This window comes from Choloepus didactylus, chromosome 9 (genome assembly GCF_015220235.1).
Source record: "Choloepus didactylus isolate mChoDid1 chromosome 9, mChoDid1.pri, whole genome shotgun sequence".
NCBI classification, from domain to species: domain Eukaryota; kingdom Metazoa; phylum Chordata; class Mammalia; order Pilosa; family Megalonychidae; genus Choloepus; species Choloepus didactylus.
Genome location: NC_051315.1, coordinates 67,465,513 through 67,493,021, shown reverse-complemented (window position 1 = coordinate 67,493,021; position 27,509 = coordinate 67,465,513). Strand labels below are relative to the sequence as shown.

General features: G+C 38.0%; 1 protein-coding gene across 1 annotated transcript in view; it reads left to right on the top strand.

Moving 5' to 3' along the window:
• The window catches only part of PDE11A (phosphodiesterase 11A), a 457,660-nt gene that overhangs the window by 304,013 nt on the left and 126,138 nt on the right, over positions 1-27,509 (top strand). The window contains exon 10 of the mRNA XM_037848985.1: positions 11,708-11,758. Coding sequence (XP_037704913.1) covers positions 11,708-11,758 — 51 coding nt within the window. The remainder of the gene's footprint in view (positions 1-11,707; positions 11,759-27,509) is intronic.

Genomic DNA, 27,509 nt, shown 5'->3' with positions numbered 1-27,509 from the left:
GGAGGGAATAGTAGTCTCAAGATTTTCCTCAAGCGTTTTATCCTTATGAGAGAAACCAATGAACACCTGATAATCTATCTAAATCTGTTATTTGTTGTATGTAATTTGCCTAGTGCCATTCATTTGGAATATTATTGCTTTCTTCCATAAATAAATAAATTAATTAATTAATTTAAAAAAGGCATAGTAGTCTGGTGCCATTTCATATGGGCTCAAAGAACCCTAAAGTATGCATAATTGAATAGTTTCTGAGTACATAAATGTATTGCATCACAATAAAATAGTGATATTTCTAATGATATCTTGAGTTAGCTAGGAAATATTTAATTATGTTGTAAATAAATCAAGAAAGTGAGAAATGTATTCTAGAAATAATCTCATCAAAAGGTTGTGTTTTTTTTGTTTTTGTTTTATGTTTTTTGTATATTTTAGCACTTAAAGGGTAAGCTTTACACAATAAGAAAATTATTCTTTATCCCTAACAGCTTGGGAATAGCCGAATAGATTATGGGTTTTACAAATGATAAGCACAACTGACACTCAATAATCAACATGTGATCTAAGCCTGTCAAATGAAAAGATAATTCCTTTGCATTACTTTATATACGTGTTTTGACCACTTCTAATGGCTAACATTTGCTGATTACCAGGCAGTCTGCTAGGTACTTTACACCTACTAATTTATTTAATCCCCATAACAACCTTATGAGGTGAATACTTAACCCATTGTGGTAATCATCAGGACTCATCAATAAATATTTCTCTGGGCCTGTGATAGGATTATTTTTCTCTCCTGAAGTTAGACGGAGCCATGTGATTTGCTCTGGTGAGTGAAATGTGGGTGGAAAATGCAAATATTTCCTCGCCTTTGCTGATGTGGTAACTGAGACTCAAATAGGTTAAAGTAATTAGGTCCAGGTTACAGGGCTTGTGGAGCCAGAATTATGAACTCAGGCAATTTGACACCAAAGCTCTTATGCTCAGTGGCCACCCTACACATACTAAGTTATAGCAAATTAAGAAAACAAAGCTTCCCTAAATAAAAGGAAATAATCTGTCTTAAAAATTGCTGTAGATGATCCACAAAAAAGTTAATTCACGTATTTAAAATCAATTATAACTACTGACCCTTTAAGTGGGGAGACAAATGGGTCATACTACAAGCTGGTGGCAGTTCAGGGGGTGAATTCTGATTTCTGTGCATAGAAAATCTGATAGAGTTGACTTATGTGATTATGTGATTTTTAACAGGATATTGACCAAATTGTTTTCGTAAATCAAAGGGTTCTAAACTGGTGTTCGCTGCAGCTAATTCCACAGCATTTTTGCATTTACAACATAATTAGAAATGAAAGCTAGTTTTTAAAAGTATGATTATTAGAATAAAGCTAAGGAAACATTTCCAAACCTCTTAAAAGAAAAATTTAAATCCAGCTGGGGATTGGGAGAAGATCCAGACAAATTTTGCCTTTTTCCTCTCTGTTCACTCCCACATCTAACTGGTAACTTCCTATATAGTAGGAATTTTAAACCGGAAATCCATGGATGGGCTTTAGAGAGTAGTTTCTACAGGGTGTACCCAGAGCAGTAGCATCAGCATCACTTGAGGAATTGTTAGAAATGCAAATTCTCAGGCCCTGTCCCAGACTTGCCAACTCAGGATCTCTGAAGTCAGAGTCCAGCTGGCTGTTCTGATGCATGCTGAAGTTTGAGAACCATTGAGCTAATGAATGACTTAAGATGCACATGAGAATTTCTGAAGGATAACAAGGTGGGAGAAATGTTATCTAATTCTAGGCACCAGAGTTCTTCTTAAGGAAGGAATTCTCCAGGGAAATCCTTATAAGCCCTTTTGGAGTAGAAAATATGATGAGGGAGGGAATAGATGTTGACTGCCTCCAGCAATCAGAGGATGGGGAAACCATTCCGTATGAGAAAGGAAGAGAATTTCATTATTCTACACTTGAAATGGAGGGAGAAGAGAGAAACAGAAAACTGGAAGGTTACAATGGTGAGGAACCAGAAAAATAAGGCGAGACAAAGGCTGGATGAGGTAAACGGCCAGTGAAACACCCCACTGGTGAAGTTCTCAAAAGGCATCTTAAGAATGGTGAGGCTGACATTTCATTTAAAGTTGTTTGTTTTTATGTAACTCCCTCATTTGTCTTCTCAAGAAAGGGAGGAAAGGGGGGAGGGAGGGAGGAAGGAAGGAAGGGGAAAAGAAGGAAAAGTCTTTTACACACTCCACTGAACTAATGAATGCTTGTGTGAGTGGTTTTTTTTGGTAGAAATCGAAAAGGGGGCTGAATTTCACATTTAGTCTGATGATTATATAACAGATATAACACAAGAAAAAGTAGGAGCTTGAAGGCCAAGCTAAGAATTTGCAAATATTTTGAAGAGGGCTTAGGATTTCCATAATATTTCATGGTTTTAGGCATTCAATGGTTTGAGACTTCCCTAAATTTTGAAAGGCTAAGAAGCTTCAGTTGATACCTGGCTTACAGAAATCTGTGAATGGCATTTGGTGAATATGTTAATGTTGTTTTATTTATTGCTTCTTAACTAACTACCCCAATACTTAATGGATTAAAACAACCATTTAATTTTTTTTTATTAAATTCAGTTTTATTGAAATATATTCACATACCATACAGTCATCCATGGTATACAATCAACTGTTCACAGTATGATCATATAGTTATGCATTCATCACCACAATCTATTTCTGAACATTTTCCTTACATCAGAAAGAATAAGAATAAAAAATAAAAGTAAAAAAGAACACCCAAACTATCCCCCCCATCCCACCCTATTTTTCATTTAGTTTTTGTTCCCATTTATCTACTCATCCATCCACTCACTAGATAAAGGGAGTGTGATCCACAAGGTTTTCACAATCACACTGTCACCCCTTGTAATCTACATTATTATATAATCGTCTTCAGGAGTCCAGACCACTGGGTTGGGGTTTGGTAGTTTCAGGTATTTACTTCTAGCTACTCCAATACATTAAAACCTAAGAGGTGTTATCTATATAGTGCATAATGTCCACCAGAGTGACCTCTCGACTCCATTTGAAATCTCTCAGCCACCAAACAACCATTTAATTTTCGTTGTAATTTTGTGGGTCAGGAATTCTGGAAGCGCTAGTCTGGGTGATTTGTCTGGGATCCACTAGGAGGAGCCAAGTCAAGGCAGCTTCTTCACGCTGTGATGCTCCTTGGCATTCTGTCTCCTTCCACACAGAGTTTCATCCTTCAGGCCTCTCCATGAGGCTGGTGCTTCTTGCAGGGTACACGGGCCTTGTACACAGTAGCTCAGGACTCCAAGAGAGAATGTTTCAAGAGCCAGGAAGTGGAAGTTTCCAGTGTCTTAAGTCCTGGTCCCAGAGAATGACACAGCATCCCTTCTACATGTTAAAGTAGTCAAGCAGTCACAAAGCCCACTCCGATTCAAGGGGAAAGGACATAGACTGCACCTCTGAGTGGGAGGAGTGTCAAAGAATTTGTGTCCTTATCTGCCACAGACAATAAGTTGGATGTAGATGTGTAGTTCCTGTTAAGTCTCAGAAAATTTAGATAATGCAAGATATCTTGTTCTCTGGCGAGTGCATTGGTACTGATACTTAACCATTTATGGGCAAAGGGTAGAAGTAGTTTGAGCAACGGCCAAAATAATGTCAATGTTGTCTTTTACTAGCTAATAGGTAGACGTATAATTGTTAAAGAATTTTAAAAGCTTGCTTTTAAAAATTAGATTAAAATTTGGAATGTGATTACTACTATAAAATTTTAAATTGGATAATGAAAAATAGAATAGTTAAGTCTTTGATTTGGGTTACTAAACCACTTGACTCCTTAACTTTAAATGCAACAAATGCAAAGGTGACATGTCTATTCTATCGAGAGGTTTAATTAAAAGAGAATCCAGCCAAGATGAGCAGGTCTCACGCCGACCTAAAAGTCTAAGCTTCTTATATAGGGACATTTTTGTCCAGGTAGATTTCAGTCAACCAGGCTCTTTGGAAAGCTCCTTTTACTCACATCCTCCTGAACACAATTTGATAAATGCTTTTATTTTCTGTTTCCATATAAATTTTGAGCCTGAGTTTTCAAAACCAAGACTGTTCTTTTAATAAGTAATAAGATTGACCCAATAAGAATTTGGCACTTTCTTGTAATTGCAGTTTCTTGTACCCTCTACTAGTTTGTCATACTAGTAAAGTGGGAAATTTTTTGCCTCTTATCTGAGAAGGTCACTGTTTCTTGTATCACAGAGGGCCAGAAGCCAGCTACAGAGCTAATAGGTTTATTGCTAGTACAGAGTTTACTTAATACAAAGTAAAATTGAAAATCAAAATTACATCTATGTGTTATGTATATCCCTAATCATTCATATTTAGGTGTCCATAATTTTCTCAAAATGTGTCTTTACATCTGTTTGTCAGTGGAGTCCTGGACTGAATGGTCACTTTCTGTATTTGGATGTTTCCAGCAGTAGCAACTGCAGGGCACACATGCCGTTATTCTCTCCCCGTGCCCATGGAAGGCATCACTAATCAATCACAGCTCCTCTTCCTTCCAAGCTCCTCCATAAGCCTCAAAAATCACTTTCAGCACAGTGCTTCATACAGTTATCAGCAATCAAATAAAATTGAGACACCAAGTAAACTATTTGCCAAGGTGGGCAATAGAAACCCAGTTTCTATCATAACAGCTTATACATAGTAGATACACCATAAATATATGTTGATATGAACTACAGTGTAGTCATTTTTTATTGCCTGTATTAAAGAATACAGCTGATCCTTGAAGTTGTTCACAATTGGTCATTTTGTGTATTACCCCATATTCAGCAGTTATCTTTTATTCTACTTTAAATTGAAAACTTTTGAGTCCTTTTTAGAATTTTAAAAATTTATTTTATGATAGATATATTCTGAAGGTCATTATAACAGATCACACAGTGGACATAGTTATCTGAAGTACCCTCTTGAATATTTCATTCCATTAAACAGCAGGCAGTTTCTTAAATATTTGACAGCAGAAACTGATGATTTCTCAGTTTCTTCGCATTTGTTCCATTTCAGTGCCTTCGAAACCTGTCATCATCTTGTTAAGAAATCCTAGAGTACGGCTCTTCATGCCATGAGACGACACTTCTGTCAGATCACTTCAAGTAAATTGGCTTTTTATTTCTGATGGTTCATCACCTGTCTTGGCTCAAGGCTAACTGATGATTACAAAGCTTTACTTTCCTTGGAACTCAGCAATATAAATTATTTGGGATTTTCTCAAATCAACTTAACTTAAATCTGGTATCAATTTGGTTTCCAAGTGCCACCAAGTTACTGCCTTACCACCAGAGCCATAAACAGATCAATAAATAATCATGCAGCCCTTTCCTACCCCGGACAGCCAAGCTGGGGTTCTCAGTAAGGTCTGCGTACCTTTTCTCTGTTAAGTGGTTCTTTACATTTGTATTCCTCTCAGCCAGCTTCTGTAATGGTCCGTTTCTCATTTCAGGAGCAAATGCTGTCCAGATCTACAATAAATTAACATTCAAAACTATTGGTGTGAGAGATCTACTCTTTACTACTCAGCAGCAATTCCAGGGATTGCAAGGCAAGCATTTGGCTCTGGTCTTGAACTGCAGAGGACAAGGCATAATGCCGTGGTCCTATTTCATAGCCCTGCTCATTGTTTTTCTTTTTAAAAATACAGTTAATTGTGTTTTCCTGCCATGCATACTCAATGCAAAAACATGACTACTTTCCTCTGTTCTTTCATGAGTCTGATGATTGCTTTAACTTGCTTTTTTTGTTTTGCGAGGAGCAAGTTCAGTCTAAAAGTTAATTGAATTTGATAGCATTTTGCAAATAGTGATTTATTTTTGAGACTGTAAAGATTTTTAAAGTCAGAGCTCACCAACAAAACTTAGTCTCTTGTTTCTACTTTACAATATTTTGAAAATTGAAACAGACACACAAGATAAATCCATCTGGGACAGAAATATTTTCTTGTGAAAGTTTAATGTTCATCAAGGGTTCTGTGGATCAACTGTTTACTTTTGTATGTAAGCTTCCTACAAATTTTATTTAGTTGTCAAAAAAATTAACTAGTGTGTATGTTATGGCTAAATGCCCAAAACCTAACAATGTTTCTCCAAGAGAAAGATAGTAGGTATATATAATTAAGTTTTGCAAATGTTTCTTTCTTCAAAACTATTAGACTGCATCTAATTATAGCTTTTTTACTCTATCAAAAACATTATTACCCAAAATATATGATGTAACTAGATCCTTAATATGAAATATACAGCTTAGGAAATTTAAACAGCAAGTAAAATTAATATAGTCTGGTATCATGGCAGAAGCTTTAACTTATCCAAGTGGGTTTGACAATAGTAGTTTAAAATAGCATGATTCTTTAATTAAATTTTATGCAGAACTGCAGAAACTTGCCTGCTTTTTAGTCATTAGCTGTGCCATATTGTCTGTATGTATGCACATATATAAATATATTACATACATGTATGTAAACAGTGATAATTCTTTTTTGAAGATAGGCTATGCTAAAAGTAATTAGGAATTACTTTTGTTATATTTTCTTTAAAAACTCCCATAGACCTGTTACACAGCTGAGGTTATGAGGTTATGTGGCACTGCTGAAAATATTCCAGATTTAAGGCATTGGTGGAGTTGCCAGATAAAATACTATGGACAAAAGATCATTGGGAGACATTAAGAGATAGGCATGCGGGGAAGAAGATAAGTATTTTGAGATGTGGCTTAGTGTTTTCCAGATTTGTTTCCAGTCTTTGAGAGTAGAAGTGGGGTTGCTAGGTAAAACCCAAGACACCCAGTTAAATTTGAATTTCAGATGCACAATAATTTTTTGCAATATTTAGGGCATACTTAAACTAAAATAATTACTCATTGTTTATCTGAAATTCAAATTTAACTGGGTGTCTTAGTTTTTTTAATAATTTTTATTGTGGTAACATATATATAACACAAAATTTCCCATTTTAACCATTTTTAGCTGACAATTCAGTGGAATTAATTACATTCACAACGTTGTGCTACTGTCACCACTAATGATTACCGAACATCTTCATCACCCCTATCAGAAACTCTGTATCTATTAAGTGATAACTCTCCATTCCCCTTCCACCTAGCTCTGGTAACCTCTACTCTTCTTTTCTGTCTCTCTGAATGTGCTCATTTTAGATGTTTCACATAAGTGGATTCATACAATATTTGCCCTTTTGTGTCTGGCTTATTTACCAGCATAATGTTTTCAGGGTTCATCCATGTTGAAGGATACATCAGAACTTCACTCTTTTTATGGTTGAAAAACATTCCACTGCATGAGTATAACATATTTTGTTTGTCCATTCATCTGTTGATGGACACTTGAGTTGTTTCCACATTTTAACTATTGTGAATAATGCTGCTCTGAACACTGGTGTACAACTATCTGTCCAAGACCTTGTTTCCAATGCTTTTGGCAAGGGTTTTGATTTTCCAGTATCCTCACTATCACTTGTTATTTTCCATTTTAAAAAAGTAATAGCCATTCAAGTGGATGTGAAGTAGTATTTTCTTGCGGCTTTGATTTGCATTCCCCTAATTACTGATGATGTGGAGCATCTTTTCATGTGCTTTTTGGCCATTTGTGTATCTTCTTCAGAGAAATGTCTATTGGGTTGTTTATCTTTTTGTTGTTGAGTTGTAGCAGTTCTTTATAAATTCTGGATATTAAACCCTTATCAGATATATGATTTGCAACTCTTCTATCCCATTCCATATGTTGTTTTTTTACTCTCTTGAAAATGTGCTTTGATGCACAAAAGTTTTAAATTTGGATGAAGTCCAATTTATCTGTTTTTTCTTTTGTTGTTTATGTGTCCTATATTTTTATGTGCTAAATCTGGTAACCCTACCTACACTGCTCAGCTTGTGCTCGTATCTAAGATGTGTTATGATTTCATTGAGGAAAAGACACCAATTCATGATATTGATAATGTAAGTGGTAAGACATACAGGAAATTTTTAAAAAGATGATCTTACTTCTATTCACTGGCTCAACAAATATTTACTGAGTGCCTCCTACATATCAGGATATACATTGGTGACCAAGATCTGATCCTTCCCTTCCTGGTACTTATAGTCTAGTAGGGGAGGTAGGAAATAAACAAACGACTCCATGTTGTAATAAGTGGTGTGAAGGAAACAGTTTATTGAGTATTCTTTGGCAAGACTGAAGGATCCCCTTTATGTGAGGATTCTGTTCCTCTGGCTTGTTGGTCTTTTAGGAATTCTTGGAGGGGAATAATACTCCCTTCCTACCATACTGTGATTTACCAAAGGGCCTAATCGTGCAGGAACAATGTCTCCTTATTAGCTCATGGGGCCCCAGAAGGGAAACCACTTATTCTTTCCATCTCTCTACTGGGAACTGTACTTAATCTGGAGAAAGTGGTTGAAGGACTTTTTACCCAGGCCCTTCCCCTCCCTTAGTGAACCAGTTCTCAGAGTCCTACAAAAGGAAATAGAAACTCTCAGAATAAGAAGTTTCAAAAGGCAAACCAAGAGCTTCCTTATCATTAAGTCTGTCAAATTAGGTAGAATAAATAAATTCCTATGGATTTAGTAGAATAGTCAATAGAGAGGCTTACAACCTTGGGATGAACTCCAAAAGGACTTACTTTGGTTCCAAGTTATGAACCAGGAAAATTTAAGAATCATGGGAAAGTAACTGAGGCATTTATTTCTTTATAGTCTTAATCTCACACTATACATATAAATATAAAAGATAAAAGTTTCTAGAAGATAACATAAGATATATATTCACAACTTGGGGGTAGGCAGAATTTCTCAGACTGGATAGATAAAGCAATAACCATCAAATGTTAAACTTCTGTTCACTAAAAGGCACTGTTAAGAAATTAATAGACAAAGCCACAGACTGGGAGATAATATTTGCAAAACACACATCTGACAGAGGACTTGCATCCAAAATATACAAAGAACTCCTATGACTCAATAAGAAAAACAAATAAAAAAGAAAATTTAAAAATGGGTAAAAAAGTCTTCTTACTCTGTAATAATTTTCCACTACACTGATTCAAATAGTTCCAATTTTGTGGGGTTATTAGCTTTTGCTTTTTTTTTTTGTTTTTTGGATAAGAAAATTAGTGGGAATGTTGATTTTAAAAGATAAATGAGTATGAGGATAGTATGCCTTGTTTGGGCCTTACTAAACAACCCCCTGGTGGCAGAGGTTTTGAATTGCAGCTTGAGTTTTGTGGGATTTTTTAAAAGCTAAAGAAAAATAAATTTTGAAGATTGAATCTGCAAAAATAGACTTGTAAACAGAAAGAATTTCTAATATGATGATATCCAAATTAAGGTTTACCATTGAAAAATGGAACCAAAGGAACAAAATACATCCTAACTTTTTTTGCACTGAAAATTCTATTAATAATTATAAGACAATGAAACAATAATATGATGGCATAATACTCTGCCAAATAATTTATATGGTAAGGTTTTATTCAAATATTAATATAATAATGTAAATTTATCGTTTGTGTTCCAGGTATTTAACATGTTTTAGCACATTTAATCTTCCTAAGAATTATGTGAAATACAGGCCTATGCCACAGAACATCCCTATGGTTAACATTTTCCCAGTAGAAAATCTCTTTTAATAACCAAACCTTATAGAGCATACTTATTTCTCAGTACATTTTTTCACCTTTATTTAAGTTGGAAAATTTAATATTTATGACCCGCAAACTCTGTACAACATTTAAACAAAATAACCTGTGAGAAAAATTTTGATTTACACTCCAAATACAATTGGTTTAAATAACATCAGAGTCGTCTGTGAGCATTTTGGAAAGCACGAAGAGTTTAACAAGCAGGATGTGGATCTCAGACGTTACTGGTACTGAGAAAGGCATTTTCTACTGTCAAGCCCCTGTCCTTCTTCTTTGTTCTTTAGCTCACGTCTTTGTTTAGTATTGTATAGTAAGTCCTCTACCAAAGGTGAAAAGTGTTGAAGAAAACCATGAAGGAAGGTGTAAAGTGAGTGAGAAAGGTGTGGAAGAGAAGATGTTACTGGATAACAAAGCAACTTTTTGTTCAGAACTACATTATGATCAGAAAGTAACATTTAAAGCAACTTATAACCTAACATCATATTTTGTTTTATACATACATTTGAATTCTACCATGTTTTAGTTAAGTTTTAGGAAGTTGTTGGTGTTTTCAATGTTACATGGAAGTTTTTTGGATCATGAGGCACGAACACAGTTAGCCAGCCTCTGAGAATATATGAAAGGCCCGCTTGGTTAGATCAAAAGCCTTGGAGGGGAGAGGGGAGAGTGGGGTTGACAGAGGAGCCTGGCTCTAATCTGAGCTAGGCTCCTGGAGGAGGAGGGCAAAATAGAGGTTGTTCCCAGGCGCTTGCCTTTATTGTGACCTGGAGGGGAGGGGTAGGGCTTTCCACAGATACTGGGAATTGGAAATTTCAAACTATATAATGGGAACAGCAGAAGTGGCAAAGGCCATTTGGAGAAACCAAGGGCAGCTTCTTATCATCTGAGCCATACAGAGATACAGGCCTTACTAGTAAATTATTCAGCACAAAAGGGCAAGGGGCCATTCAGAGAAACCAAGGGCTCCTCTTATCACCCAAACCAAATGAAGGTACAGGCACTGCTAGTTGCAGTTACACCCAGGGCAGGACTAGCTGGGGTGTTCACTCAAAAGGGGAATTTATGGCTAGACAAAAATGGCACCAATCTAATTTCTTTAAGCCATTATAGTTGGAGGTCTTATAATGCATTACAATTTTTAAATTAAAAATAATGGAAAATAGGCTCCCAGTTCTTGTCCTGAGGTAGAACTTCTGATTTTCAAGAATAGATTACTAATGTTAAGAAGGAAATGCCTAGATAGTATCAATATTATTACCGTTTGACAAATGAGGCTCAAAGAGATTAAGTGATTTGCTCAAACTCCCACAGCCAGGAAGCTGCAGAGCCCCAGGAGTCTGCTCTAGAGCCCATGTTCTCACCACCAGGAGGCATTGCCTTCTCCAGGGCTCTGCTTCTGTCGCACCAACGGTACATGCCTTGGGTCAGCATTCCTCAAAGTTCTAGGTCCAATAGGTTATTAGGTTGGAATATTACTAGATTAATAAATTACCTAAAAGAGAGTTCTGTGACCAATTGGACATGGGAAATGCCAGGTTTAACAAAATAAACATTTTACTTTACTTCTTAGAGAACTGTGATTCTCCAAGATTGGTAGGTGAATAAAGAGTTGCATTTATCAGACTTACTTGTTTGAGATTTGTTTATATTAAGAATAGGTTTGATGGCTTACATATAATATACATACATCTAATAAATAGATGTGTATTATGTATGAGTATTTGTATGTGTGTGCATGCATACGTATGCATATATGCCTTATACCATACTAATACTGGCTTAAACAAACAAGTGTTTGTTTGTCCCAAGTAATAAGAAGTCTGGGGCAGGCTGAGGGAGCAGACCCTCTTAGGGCCATGCCCTTCTTATGGTGGAGGGTAAAGGGAGATGGCAAAGCTTATTTTTAAGCCAGGAGAATTTCAGAAAATACAGTCATGTCTTGTTATTGAAGTTTTTTTCTTTTCTTCTGAATCAGGTGCTTTCATACCATGCAACATGTTCAAAAGCTGAAGTTGACAAGTTTAAGGTAAGGAATGAAATGGTTGTCCTACTGTGTGTAAAATTAAACTTCCCATGACCTTGTGACCCTTGTCTCTTGCCTCTAATTGTTAGTCTTGCTTACAAGAAGTTGGGGAATAAAACTGGGAAAAGGTGTGTTTGGATATTTCAGTTTTAGAGGAGAAGAGGTATTTACATGTAAGTGAGTAGCCTTATGTGTATAACTTCATGAGCAGTTAAATGGTTCAGTGTTCATTTCTTCTTATTTGTTAACTAATTGGGATATCAGAAAATAATCTGTATACTATGACAAGAATCAGGACACCTGGTTTTAATGGTGGTTTTCCATGTAACCTCTTACTTGCTTAAAATCTTAGGGCCTTTAACTTTATCTGAAAAATAAATGAAGAGATTTACCAAGTACTTTACCAAATACTTACTATGTGTCAGGCACTTTACCTGCAATAATTCATGTCATCCTCACAATCATTTAAAGTATGTACTGTTTCACAAATGAGTAAAATAAAGCACCAGGATTTTAAGCAGCCTGGTCAAGATCCAGACAATTGTAAGGGGCATAGCCAGGCACAGTCCCAGACCTGGAGTTCTTAATCACCATGCTTCACATCTGCTCAGGTTGAGCCCCTACCAGTCTCCATTGGATAAGTCTGTGAATGTCATAGATACCCCTTTTCACTTAGTCACCATCATTCCTTTGAAGGGAGCTCAGAATTCTTGCTCCTCTGCCTGCAATCCTAACCAGAAGTTTTCAGCAAAGGTCCCAACATGGGAGTTTGGTGAAACCTGATTTTCCTCCTCTTTGAAAGGTTTGGTGTCTGCCTTTTTCAGTTTTTGTGGTGGCTCAGAGAATTATCATGTAAGCTACCACAACCATAAGATAGATAATATTTTGTATTGTAATATTAGTATGTAATATCACTAGGTGATGGTTAGTTGCCCTAGAGTCTCATTTGCACGTAGATGCATTCAGTCTTTCCAAGAAAAATGGTACAGAGGTCTTTGGGCCTGGTAAGTGAACAAGATCATTAGAATTGAGTCACATTAACAAAGAAAGGAAGTAAAGGAAGAAGGCCCCCAACCTCTGGGAATAGGGAAACTCTTTGGAAAGTCAAGGAGCAAAACATCTGAAGTGGGCATGTGATGAGCTACTTGGGTTCCATCTAGGGTTATGGGTATTATTGACTTGGAGAGATGCTTAGGGAGAAGACCTGCAGTGGTAACCCAGATCAGAAGGAGAGACATATCACCAGCAAAAGGTGACAGCTGACAGTAGAGGAAAGGGACAGAGCAACCCAAAATATAGCAGTCAGACCCATTTGTTTTAGAGGCAAACATCCTACCTACTATCTAGAATGTGAGCTCCATTAGAGCAGGTCTTTTTGTATGTTTTGTTTACTTCTCTATCTCTAGTACCTTCTACAGTGCTTGGAACATATTAGCACCCAATAAATACTTACTTAGTGAATGACTGAATGGCTAAATGAATGACTGAATGGCTAAATAAATCCAAAGAGCATCAGTGTTTTAGAATTCAAAACAATTAGTCATCAAGAAAATGTTAAAAACAATGGTAATATACAATTATTTTATAAATATTTTTATCAAAAATACTTAAAGCTTTTTTACTTTAATAAAAGTACCTAGAAATCCTATTTATGGAAATACCTAAATACCACTAAAATGCTAATATAATGTCTATATAATTCTACTTTTACTATTATAATTATCATCATTGCTAAAAGAGGGAAGAGGTAGGCAAAGAGAAAGATAGCAGAGAGAAAGCACAATGGACTAAATGTGCCTGTGAGAGCTATTCAATAAGACATGCCCAGAGACCAAAATCTGTAGCTGTCTGCTCTCTGAAGGTTATGCCCTACATTCAGGCTTAATGCTTTGCTCAGAGTCAAGAAAACCTGGTTGTGCTAGAATTGGCCATGCTTTTCTATTGTTAGCTCACAAACACTAAAAATATGAAGAATTTAAATTTGAGAACAAAGGGTTATTTTATATTAAAATTATCAAGATTATTAGTTTAATTGATTTATTCCAGACTTTATCTTGAAAGTTATTAACCTAGTATCCTATTACAATGTAATTGAGATGTAGTAGATAATTACATCCAAATGGCTTTTTTTTTCCGTGATATATAAAGTAAATAAAACATTATCATAATTGGTAGCTGATGTCTGTTATAACTGCAGCGATAATATTAAAATGTGGTGGGCTTAAAATAATCTTGCATATAGCATTTACTGAAATACCAAGCTAGAGTAAGTGTGACAGCAGTTTCCTAACATTGGCTAAATAACAGTAAAACTTTGTTTTGACCAACTATGTACAGACAATTTATGCCTACATTCAAATATATTGTAACCTTTGCTACCCACAGTACTTTTAACAGAGATAGTAAAAAGTGTGTGCAGTAATTTGAAATCTGGAATTAGAGTTATCCATGAGATTTCATGAATTAAGTGGGTGAATGAGGCCCAATGTATTACATTATATCCAGCTGGGACCAGGCTAGTGGTCAGTAATTCAGAGATTAAGCCAGAGTTGAGGAAGAAAATTTCATCATCTAGTGCTAAAAAAGATCTGGAGGCCAAATACCTACGTACACAGGACAAGCCCTGGTTTAAGCCCAACCCGCACCACATCTGTGATCTGGGAGACCAGCGAGATGTGGTCTATTTACCTGAGAGGGTGAGGAGCCTTCTGGGTTGAGAACTTTTCCTAATGGAAGTTGAAGCCACAGGCCTCAGTGTCTGGATGATTCCAAGTACAGCACAGAGTTTGTCCCTTGGATTTGTCCCTTACCCCAGCCTCCCATGGACTCATGCTCTCAGATGCAAACACGAGTGGACATGAAAGGCATGGACTTCAGTATGCTTTCAGTGCATGAAGTGCTCTCGGTAGCACAAGGGTTCCAGTATGCCAACAGCACGCAACAGAAGACAGCAGCCTAAAGGAAGTTTGTATCACTATGAGCCAGAGGCAAGGCGCCTTCCTACAAGTATGACCAGCAGAGGGTGAAGGAGTCAGTGCCGCCTGAATGACATTTTTTTTTAATTCATTTTATTGAGAGATATTCACATACCATGCAGTCATACAAAACAAATTGTGCATTCGATTGTTCACGATACCATTAGTTGTGCAATCATCACCAAAATCAATCCCTGACACCTTCATTACCACACACATGAAAATAACAAGAATAATAATTAAAGTAAAAAAGAATACTGGGTTCCTTTGTTTGTTTGTTTGTTTTTTCCTTCCCCCATTTTTCTACTCATCCATCCATAAACTAGACAAAGGGGAGTGTGGTCCTTATGGCTTTCCCAATCACATTGTCACTCCTCATAAGCTACATTTTTATACAATCGACTTCAAGATTCATGGGTTCTGGGTTGTAGTTTGATAGTTTCAGGTATTTACTGCTAGCTACTCCAGTTCACTAGAACCTAAAAAGGGTTATCTATATTGTGCGTAAGAGTGCCCACCAGAGTGACCTCTCGGCTCCTTTTGGAATCTCTCTGCCACTGTAGCTTATTTCATTTCCTTTCACATCCCCCTTTTGGTGAATGACCACATTTTAAGAACAAATAATGTATACCTTGCGGACTCCCAGGAACAAGTAGGAGAGATCAAGATCCCATACTATTGGGTAGTGTGATAATACCATTAATTACTCTTAATTCACTATCATTTGTATCCCTAAGTGGTGTGGCCTAAAGGAACATAGATTTCATATAAGATAAGTCTGTAGTCAATCTTTAATCATCATTAATGCTAGGCTGGCTCTACCTTACCATTCCTCCTGTCTGGTCTTCCAATTTCATACCCTTCCTGCTTTGGGATTTCTTTCCCCATTCAAAGATGTTATAAGGGAAGGGGTCGTTTTTCTTTTTCTTTTTGTTTTGTTTTATCTTTGTTAACTCTCTTTCTCCTGTTAGGAAAAAATCTCCCCTTGGGGGCGATATAATAGGTGGATAAATGGTGTTGTGGGGGGTAGTGGGATGGGATAGTAGATGAATAGTGATTAGAGTGTAAAACTCCTTCTAGAGTTTTCCCTGGATGCCAAGCCAGAATAAGTAGATAAAACATGTAATGCTCATCCAAAAAAGTCAGAACCTGAGCTTATTTTGTAGGTTCTAATATATCTTTGTACCTCCAGAAATAGTCCTTTTTGTAGGATCGCCCATGTACAAAAAGATCACAGAACTTCCTGAAACTATTTTTAAAAATCTGATTCAGATTATAATGTCAATAATTTATCTCTTATGGGTTGGTTTCCCTGTGCACTGAATGAAGAAACCAGGATCTAAAATATGGTTTTTATCCTCATTAACATTTACTGATCTTCCATTAATTTGTAATAAGAAAGGTGTGCACAGAAAATTTGTGCAGATTTTAGTTATTTATATCTCTTCTGCTCTGTGATAACAGGAATAATGTATAAAGACCATATTGACAATTAGATCTCTTTGAAGATGACTGGTTTAAAGGCTTTTAATAACCTGAAGATGCCAGCTGCGATAACATATGAAAATGAGTTTAGGACACCAATTATATGCTCCTGTAATTTTATGCACTTTCCTTAGATTCCAAAGCAGTGGACAGACCAAACAGTTATCACTATATACTGCCAGTTTACCAATTAAAAACAACTCATAGACGTTTCCATGTTATATTGCCACTTTCTGTCATTCTTCTTCCAATTCAGGACTGCATAGGTTACAGCTGCAATCAGAGATGAACTCGTTTATAGCACTATAACCGCCTCAGTAATTAAATGTCAGTAAGTCATGTTGGGTGTTTGGGTTTGGACTTCCTCTTGCATACGTCACCTTTCCAATGTTAATGTCTAGGACACAAATTAATATCCTGGTAACGTAAATAAAATAAAGTACCAGGGATAGATACTCCCTGTGGCCTTCACATACCAAAAGAATGGCTACATCAAAAATAGGATCTTATGGCAGTCTTTGTGGGATGGATGGCAGGGGACAGATTAGTGAATGTTCAGTGTGACTTACTAGACTTTTTTAAGTAATTAAATTTTAAGAGAAAAGTTTGATCTGTGAAATACTCAAATGCGTGTAATGAAGAGCTTCAAACCTCAGAACTGCCCTTACAGTCATGCAGGTAAATGTGTCTTATGCTGTGTACAAGGACTCCTGCACAAGGAGGCAGGGTGAGGGCAGCCCCCCACTTGGCTGGCCAGGTGCATGAGATGCCTTTTAGTAATTCACCCTCCAGAAGGAGCTCCTCTTCCTAAGGCACTGTATGTGCTAGCTCCTGCTCTATCCACTCTATTTCCAAATCCCTGCAAAAGCCCAATCCTTGCAGTAGTCTTCTGCTGAAGAAGAATGCGCTGTGGAGAGAGTGACAACACCACGGCAATCACCCAAACCGGATGACACACGAATGCTGAGGCGGAGAGGTAGAGCAGGGCAGCGTGGAGTTCTGCTGGATGGTAAAGGCGTGGAGAGCTTGTGCTTCCCACCCGCAATCTGTATGGGGCACCCCTGACCTCCCTTCTCTCAGGGTAGGTGTTCCCTCATAAGCACCTCCACTTGCACAGGGTTCTGCTGTCCTGCAGAGGGAGCAAGAGCAGGCAAAGAAGCACATTTCTCTCCACAGCCTGAGCACTCAGCGCCATCTGAAATGCTAGCTTTGGTAATCTCTACAGCAGCTTTTCAGTTCAGCTCAGCTTATTTTTGAGGTGTTTTGTTTTGTTTTGTTTTTAAAGATAGCCCTGCAGTGGTATAAAGGGAATTTGTGTATCATCTTAAACATAATCTATTCTGTCTCCTCCCTTGTTCTCTCCTCCTAAATTTAGGGGATTGTTTTGACTCTAAACAGTATTTATGCTGAGTTTTTTTTTAATCGTCAGGGAGTTATTGAACCCTCACCAGGAAATTGGCTGCAGAAGAAACAGCTGAATCAGCACCCTAAAGGGCATCTTCTGCTCATAAGGAGCATAGAACACATCCATAAATATGTGGAGTGCTTTGTGTTCAAATGTCTGCATGTTTATATGGGCCTCTCTTTATGAATTGTGTCTTAATCAAATGCCACATCAGAGAAAGGATGGTTGTACTTTATCACTCTTGGGTATTGAAAATCTTGGGGAGGGGGTTGGTGTGAAAGAAACTAGGTCTGGGAAGTTCAAGCTGGCCTTTTATATGCTGAAGTAAGTGGCTATGAATAGAGGGCTATTCAAGGCCCTGCCTGACCAAAATGCCTTCTGTAGTGACTCTGTCCTCTCCTCACCTCAACATAAATAGCCAATATTTGTCACTTCTTTCCATTTGAATACAAAGTGGGGGCACTGTCTCCGGAAGGCCACTGTGAATGCCTGCACTACCTGGAAGGAAGAAGACCCAGAGAGCTTTCTCCCACCTTCCTCCCCTGCATCAGCAGTAGCTGATTTCACTGCATTTGTTAATTGTCACATCTGAGCCTGAGGGAATGAAATAAAAGGCAGTTCATTTTTGGTTCTGTGGCAAAGCAGACCTAGGGAGCAGAGCAATGACAAGTCCTGAAGGTCCAGGGAAGACAAGTGCAGAGGGACATACTGTGGTCCAGTGAGATCTCCAGCCCCCAAACTGTGAAGGAAGCATAAAGGCCAAAGGAGTCAGAACCTTCCAGATAACCGGAGCATTTGGGTCACTTTACCTCTACCTGATTTTCCTCTAATTAGAGCCATTTGTAACTCCCGATGTGGAGTCAGCAGATGAAGAACTGGTAGCCCCTCACCTCAGCAATATGGACTTGATTTGGCAGTCATAGTGGCCAACTTTCCCTCCTCCATTCATTCAGTATAAATAGAAGCTACAAACTCCCAAGTGCTTGTCTTCCCTACCTTCACTCTCCAGATGTGCTAATTAGACATATTTTTACAGTCATCTTTGAGTCCTCACATCTGCTCTCCTCCCACACTCTGTTCCATCCATTCTGACTTGAGAGCATCTCTCACCCTCAGCCCCTCCTGGCCATCCGCAGAGCCATCACACTAGTGTTCTCCTGGCTCTGCTTCCTGCTTCCTTTTCTTGACTTTCTTCAAATTCAACCAGTATATGGCTACCAGATTAACACTATTATTTTTTAATGGTGCCAGTTTCCTGTTCACAAAGTTTTAAAATATTCTAAAAAGGCTCTAGATTTCCACTTCTTTGATTGAGCAGCGCTGTAACTTCTAACCTCCCATGCACTTTTCCAGCCTTCTCCATGCTCTCATTCATCTGTCCCTTACAATAGTTCTCTTTGAGGTTTTCTGTCCATTCCTTGCCCTTATTTTCTCTCCCACGGGTCTGTGCCCTTCTCCCTATCTCAGCATATTAAAGTCCTAACAACCCATCTGACCCTGCTCAATTGTTCCTTTCTCCATGAAGCTGTTCTAGCTGTCCTTCAGGCAAAAGTGATCTCATTTTCCATTCTTTCCGTAGTACCTATCAGTTTCTACCTTGCAAAATAAATCTTTGTGCACCTGGTTAAGCTAGTAGTATTTTAAAGGGAGAATCCTTATCTTGGTAATGCTTATATCACCTAAAGCCATACCTTGCATATGGGTGCTGGAGAACTGTCTACCAAGGAAGAATTCATTGAAATGTCTGCAATTTTTATGGCAGAGGAAGCTGCAAAGCATGGGTAGAATCTTGAAGCAGGGATTTGTGACCATGGAAGTGTCTACAAATTCTTTCTCAATCCCTTGTTTTAATTTCTTGGTTGTTAGTTCCCTAGGTTTCCTGTGCATCCTAAACCATATGAAAATAAAGGGATTCATTTTCTTTGTTTAGGATAAGGATTGATTTAGCCCTATTTTCATTGGAGTACTCTATATTGACAATGTGTCTCCTTCCCTGCTATGTGCAAAAGCTCCTTGCCATCAGGTCTTAGTTGATTCAGCAATTTCATCAATAATAAGATTCTTCACTCATGTTTCCTGCCACCACCCTGCAGACTAAATTTTTTTAATGCAACTATTATTTTCTTGAATTTCAAGGTGCCTTTCTAATCATTTTTTATTTATATAGTCCTCTATTCTGTCTCTTCTACCCTTTCTTAAAATCATGTACTGGTTTGGTAGTTCTTCATGACTTTTCTCGGTTGGAAATAGATCCATCCAAAAGCTTTAAAAAGTGCTTGAATCGTGATTCTGTTGGTCCCAAGGCATTATGTGAAATGTGAAATAAGTAGAGAATGTCTGATTTGAGGGTTTTCTGCAGTTTCAGTCACCAGAGTTGCCCCTTCTTAAGCAGTCTGGACACAGTAAGTCTAGAGAAAGCAAATATGTAAATTGACAAAGCAGCCATCAGACTTCTTAGTTCATTAAAGATTTCTAGACATCAGGTTTCCTCATCTGCAAAACAAAGCCACGTCCAGCTATAAAATACTATACTTTTATGAGCCTATAAAGTTTATCTGTAGGAGAGAAAGGGAAAATAAAACACAAAGCAACATAAATGTTGACAAATCATCTTGAGGTCCTTATGATCTTTGAATACCCAAAGGTTTGAATTTAAACTCTGTTTAAGAATTTGGGTATTTGGTACAACACTTGGCTCAGCTTTATTTAATTACAAATTATAAGTGATTTCCAAAGCCCATAACTGATACATTATATTTGAAGGATGATATAATACAATAATGCTTCTGAGGAAGATAACTGAGTATTTTAGCTAAGATGAAGAGTCTTAATGTCATCAATATAAAAACTATAAACTATATACTACTGGCTATTAATATTTAAATTATAATAGTGTCTGAAATGAGATTTAATGATGTATAAAAAACTTTTTCACACCCATTGTCACTTGAGGTTCACTACCACTTGGTGTGAGCAGAGTTAGCATATCTCCATTTTACAAATGAGAACCAAAGAACCAGCAAGAAAAATGGAACTATTTGGTTTTGATTTTCCTCTCCCAGTGTTTTTGCTTTTTATTTCTCTTTGATCTTGAAGAGAGTGCAGCTCTTCAAATGGCTAAGTAGGAAAATAGGAGCAATGTTATGGAATTTTATTCTTAAGTCATATTTTTTTTGAGTCAACTATTATTCTTGGAACATTTGTGACATTTTGACAGTTTGGAGTCAAATAAGTGTGAATGTTGATGATGCCTGAGAATGACAAAAGTTTTGGATGAACTTAATACAAACATTTAAAAAGGGACATTTCATGGATTAATATATAATGCTCTTTTTTTTTTTTTAGACACTTCCTTATGTATTGTGGTTGTGTCATCCATGTGACTTCTTGCCTGGGGTTTCATACTGCTTAGAAACTTAAGGAAATTGCAAACAGCAAACATTATGGAGACATTGCCTCATTCATAGGGAGAGAGTATATGGTCCATTATTATGATATCTTGCCTGTCTTCCTTATACTCAGGTTGACTATCTGGCTCTATAGAAATCTCTAGATATCTGGAAAACTCAAAGGAATAAGAGCAGACCCACTTTATTATCCTGTGCTCACTAGGCCTGCCAACTACCTTGTCAGATAACAAGGATATGAGATTGCAAACATCAGCTTAATGATAAACCACTTGTCAGGAGATAAAGTCTTATGTTTAAGGCATGAGAACTTACGAACCAGAAACTATTTGAGGGGAGATATGAAGTGATGAATGTGAGACTGGGTTTCACATTCAGATTGATGTACATATCTGGAATATTATGAATTTAACATAAGTCTCTCAAGGTAAATTGTTAAGGATTTTTAAAAGTTATTCTGAATTAACCTCTGTGGTGTGTGTGTGTGTGTATGCACACATGGACATGTGTACACCCTTTAGCTGAAAGGAACTATCAAGTGATTTGGAATTTCAACTCTGGCTTTAGAAAAAGATCTTGCAGCTATTCATTGTCTCCAAAGAGATAAGCAAGGAAAATCTGTGCAAAAACGAAGTCTGAGATGAAGCACTTTGGCCACTGGGTGTCATCCTTGCTCCACGTAAGGATTTGCTGAGCCACATTTCTAGGAAAATGGTTAAAACCTGAGAGACAGTAATTTAGGAATAATTTCAAGATATTATAATGTTTGTGTGTGTGCCTGACCTGGAATATGTTAGTGACACAGGCAGTTTATTCATTTGTGCAGGTACAAGGCAGAAGGACTAGGGAAATCTCCGCTCTGGTTCAGCCTTATCAACAAAGGCCGAGTAAAGCCACAGTGCTTGCTGTATCCCAATAAGTCAGCTAGTGGGTGGCAGGGGAGGGCTGTGGAGGGTCTGGGAAGAGTTGATGTGGTGATGTGGTAGGTATCCAGAGGCCAGCAAGTCTGGTGCCCCATTAATTATATTTATTGTGTGTAATTGCAACATGGCGACCTGAACCCAGCCGACTGTGTGGCTGTGCTCTCTCCTTCAAATGCATTCCTTTCACTCCCAGAGGTTGTGGAGAGCTGTTAGGCACTCCTTTGCTCCTGCTTCCCAAGAATGCTGCACATTGGGAGAATTGTAACTCTTTGGTGCTTTTTTCTTCTCTAGTAGTGATTCATGGATTTTACAAAGGTGCCACCACAGGCAAGCACCAGAACATCCAGAGTCAACAACTGTTCAGGATTTGCTGTCTTTGGATTTAGCACACATATACATAAAACCCAGGAATTCAATTCAGCAGTATAAAAATAACCACAGAGAATATTCTAAGGCTGTCATGTAATACAGGCCGGAAGTTTCCATCCAGGGTCTGAAACAGTTGGTGGGGACTAAAAGGAATTAGACTGTGAACATGTAAAAATTTTAATAAAAATTGAAAATGTTACAGTCTACTGTAAAAGAAAACCCTAGAATCCTTTCTACAAGAACACGTTATAGAAGAGAAGTAGGCTCAAAACAGGTTTTATGTGATACCCCCAGGTTGGGAGACATAGCAGTTGGCCTCATACATGGCTCTAGAAGGTGTCCCAGAGTAGTGCCCCCAGGTATTTCTTTAGGTTCACTGGTAAACAAATCCACACACCCTTGAAAGGAGAGTGTGTGGGAAAAGCTGGTGAGAACTTATAGATGAGCATTTTTTTTTCAATCTACCCAGGGATAAGAGGCATAAGTATGCTTCTGCTGTTAAGCATCTACAGGTGGACTGACTTTAAAATACATTTCCTGGGCTTACTGTAGAATAACATGATACCAACCACTAGATGCTTTCAAATATTGCTATTCCTAAGAGTACTGCTAATAGCCGTGACCTTCTTGCTGTTTCATTGCTCTTCATAGCTCTTATTTTATTAAATGTTAACAACAAGCCCTTGAAGGAGGCATCAAAATTTGTGCCCCATTTATATATCAGGCAGCTAAGGGAGATAACACACTGCTAATTTGGAGGCCTCGGTTCCTGCAGCTGAGGCTCTCAGCTGGAACTCTCCTACCCAGTACATGCTCTCCACTCAGTGTGATTGTCATTCGAGAAACAGACATTTAATGAACTTACACCACGCACAAGGGCTATTTTTATTGTCTTACCTGTATTGACTCATTCAATCTTCACAAAACTCCCACTATTATTATTCTTATTTTACAGATGAGAAAACTGAGGCATAGAGAAAAATACTCAGCATAAAAATTAAGAAACTGGGATATGAGCAGGCATACTGAATTTGAAATATTCTCTTTCCAAAAGGCATGGAAGCCTTTTGATTTTAGCTTCTTTTGGCCTTGTCTTACCTCTATCTTCAGTCTGATTATGAGCCCTTCTGTGATCTTGGTTTAGTTCCTTGGTAGACAAGTTCAGATTTCACCAGACTCTGATAAAAGTGTTTTTGTTCCTTTGTTTTGCTTAGTTTTTAAGGCTTTGTAGTTGTAAAGCACTTCAGCCTCACTGTTCAAGCCAGGTGTATGTTCTCAGTCTTCAGCATTCTGGGATATCAACTACAAGGGAGAGTTTTGTGGGATCTAAAAACAATTTTTTTCCAAAGGGTAAATCCCAAACAATTCCTGTGCTAAATGACCCCATTCCTCTCACTGCTAAGTTCATTTTCCTAACATATATTATAATTCATCTTGGGCCTTTCTGGATACAGAAGGGAGTTATGTGAAAATTGAGCTTTGTAATGATTTCTGCAGGAACAGGTGGCCATCCTCACCACTGGATTTAAATTTTTCAAACATCTCTGTCAAACCAATGCTGGACTTTGAGGAAGAGAGCTTTGTACTCTTATCTTCACCAGAAAAGTGTTTGGATTTAAAAAAGAAAAAGAAGAAGGTGGGACGTTTACTACAATTAAGTTGCTCCAATTTGAAAACTCTGGTGAATACTAATTACAGGAATCACTTTCACTTTAAAACCATGGAGAACTGTAAGCTTCTGCCTGAAATATCTTTCAAGCCACCAATGATCAACTTGAAAGCGGCTTCACCCTGATTCTCAGAGGAGTTATGTGTGAGAGCAAGGCTGATTATTTTGATAACCTCCGTCAAACCAAGGGTTCAAGAGTTCTGCTGTTAGGAATGTCTGTGTCTGCGCTGGGCTGTGATCAAGCTTCTCTCTTCACATGAGCTTTTTCTTCCACAGCTTAATAAATTCACTTGTGAGAGGGCAGGGTGGAATAAAGAGCAAGGCCCTAGATGTAAAATCTCCTTCTATATAGTAGTATCTCTGCTTCTAAATTCTCCCAGGAAGGGGGATAAAACAGGACTACAGTGGGTACCAAAAAGACCTACTACCCCCTGGAATTTGCTCCTGCTGCAGGCTGGCTTTCCTTACAAGGGAGTAAACGTGATCTCTGACAGGACCTAAGTTTCTCATCTTTCAGCAACACCCTCCAGAAGGAACTATTCCCGAGTTCCAGTTTGGAGAATCAGAGAAGTTTTCTGATTGGTCCACCTTGTGTCAAGTGCCCATCTCTGGAGCAATCAGCTGCAACAAGGAGCAAGGCCAAATAAAAATATCTCAGTTCCCAGGTGAAAGCAAAGGATTGGAGTGGAAGAACAATCAGTTCCCCTAAAAAGAAGAGGTACCAGGCAGACAATATCATAGCTGTCCTTTACAGGCGAGGTACATATCCGTGTAACTTCCAGAGAGTGACTTTCAGTCCCTGCCAGACCTGCCCGTGCCCTCTCTATGGCAAGCAGACATTTCCTGGGACACAGGTGAGATGCTCACAAAGGCCTCTTCATAATTTGTTGTCACCGATTGACACCCATGAGCGATCTCTCTGTCGAAGTGGTTTCCCAGGCAACTTTGGCTAGACCACATTATTGAAACAAATGTTCTATTATGTCCTTAGAGCATTACTGTTTCTACAGCTAATCCCACTGATGGTCACCCTGATTTGGCTGGCAAACCTACCCAAATATAAGGCAATTAAATTGCCTCAGGACCAACTCATTAACAACTGTCTCATTCCTGTATTTTTCTGTTGTCCTTGAACTCAGGAGGCTCTGATATATTACTAGAAAAGCCCCCTTCATGGATCAACCAATAACCCACAGGTTCCTTCTGGAGTAGTCATTTCTTTGTAAATTAATTAGGACCTACTAGAGAATTGAGCAGATCAAGTAGGCCAAACATCCCTAAATCCAGTGTTTGAAACGCAGTAAAATAGCTCAGTTCCTAATCTACTTCCTGGCCTCATTAGAATTCAATTAGCAGAAAGACATTCTTTTCTAGAGCCTCTTTGGCAGATTTGTGTGTGAACAGTTAAACCTGTGTTAGCAAAAGCAGTTACTTGTAGCCAAACAGTTTGCTCTGGCTGCAAAGATGAATCCCAATGTTGTTTAGACAAGAGTGTGCTTATCCTCCCACCAGGATGCAAATATTTTAAGTGGATGGAGTGAGATAAAAATGCAGCCAGTGCTGCCCTGGACACTGACCACATGCAGGGATTTTTGGACTTGGGGTCAGGAGAGGAAGGTGAAGGAGGGGACACCAGAGACAGGAGAAGGAAATTTTTAAAAAGGCCTCCTTAACATTGTTTAAAATTATCTCCCAAATACACTAGTTTAAACTTTAAATGTATACACGCATAACTACAATAGCTATGTAGAAATATGCATGTATTTCTAGGGCGGATAGATCTGTTCATAAGTTCAGGAAAAAACGGTATTTGAGGGTAAGACAACCTTGAGTTTTGTGTTTTGTTTTGTTTTATTTTGTTTTTAGTATCCCCATCATTGTTCTTCAGATGCCTGAATGTAGACTCAGGGAGATTTATTTTTCTTCTGACAGCATACGTTATAGCTGTCGCTCAGCCTTGAAATAGTTTTCCTCTCCAGTGGAACATCAGGCCAGTAATATATTTTGCATAGCTATTCCTACATGTCACTCTCTGCCAGCCTAATGCATCAGCATTGCACAGAAAGCCCAGCCAGCCAATGACAGGCTTTTAACCTGCTGCATTTATGGGATATGTTTTCAAAATATGTGCAGTTGCCCAGCAACAGGAAAAGGTATTTCACTGACTCTCTCACTGTCAGCTGGAAAGGAGGACAATCCAGATTGACCTTAGCTGTGAAGATCAAGATTCAGCCCTGGAAAGGAGGGGGAGGCCAGATGTTTGGACCTGGGGGTCTCTCAGGGGCAAAGGTGGTATTTTAGAAGAATCATAGCAAGCATGATGTTTTCATCCCCTCAAACAAAAACTCAGTGTAAGAGAATGGCACCATATCAGGGAAGGTAGTTTTAATCTGCAGTGTCATAGGATGCACAAAAGATCAATCTTGGCTCCTGATCTTATCTCCCTGATGAAAGAAAGTGTTGCTGAGTGTGAAGCCTCGGTGGGAAATGAGTTAGGGCTTTTTGGTATGAAAACACTTAAGCCTCTCTCTGATAGAGATGGGATGCCATGAATAGTGGGTACCCTAAATGCAAAGTAAATCTTGGAAGTTACTTTATCAATATCTGATCTTGTGAATTATCTTTGCCCTTAAAAGTCCTCCATTCTCCTAACTCTTCAGGCTGATTTCTTTTTGTTCTCTCCAGAGAAAATGAAAGGAGAGTGCCAAGGAGGAAGTCAAGGTTACCTGGGCTTTGAATAACAGGCTGTAGTGCCACCTCAGCCTACTCTATTTTCTCCTTCATGTGGTCCCATGCAATCCATAGAGGAAAATCAAATTTTCCTCTTTCTGTTTTATTATTTATTCTTTTATTACTATAGCACAGAAGAATAATGTCTGAATGTATGTGTGGAATCAAAGCAATTAGGGGATGTTCTGAAAATAACATGCAGTAAATCAGACTAGGAAAAAATAAATTTTTAAACTGATGACAACCAGTCTTGCTGAGGACTGGCCTTGCATCACTTCAGGCTGTGTAGATGGAAGGGCATGCTTTCTTAATAATTAAAAACAGTTAAACTCTGCATGCTTCGATGACAGGAACCCCTTCATATCTTTTGTATAATGCAGAACAAATAGTTAGTATAAATTCTTCACTCTAATTCATCCAAGTTTCAGCTATTTTGTAACTGTAGAGCAGCAAAATGAAAGAAGAGGCTGTCTGCTTTTCCAGGGAGTTAATCAGATTGAATACTAATCATAATTAATAGTAATTATAATTAGCAGTGGGCAACATATTAACTGTAGATCCAAAACTTCACATGCGTTTTAATTCTGTAGACTCACATTAATAAATTAGCATGTGAATATCATTTCTGTGCACCTCTAAAGGGTTTAAATAATGATACAGTCAAATTTTCCCTGGCAAGACTGAATGCTACCTTGAGAATTTCTATAACATAATGCCTGGAACATAGTAGGTACTCAGTAAAATATCTAATTGAGTGGATAAAGCAATAAATTGCTGATTGAGTTAAAGAA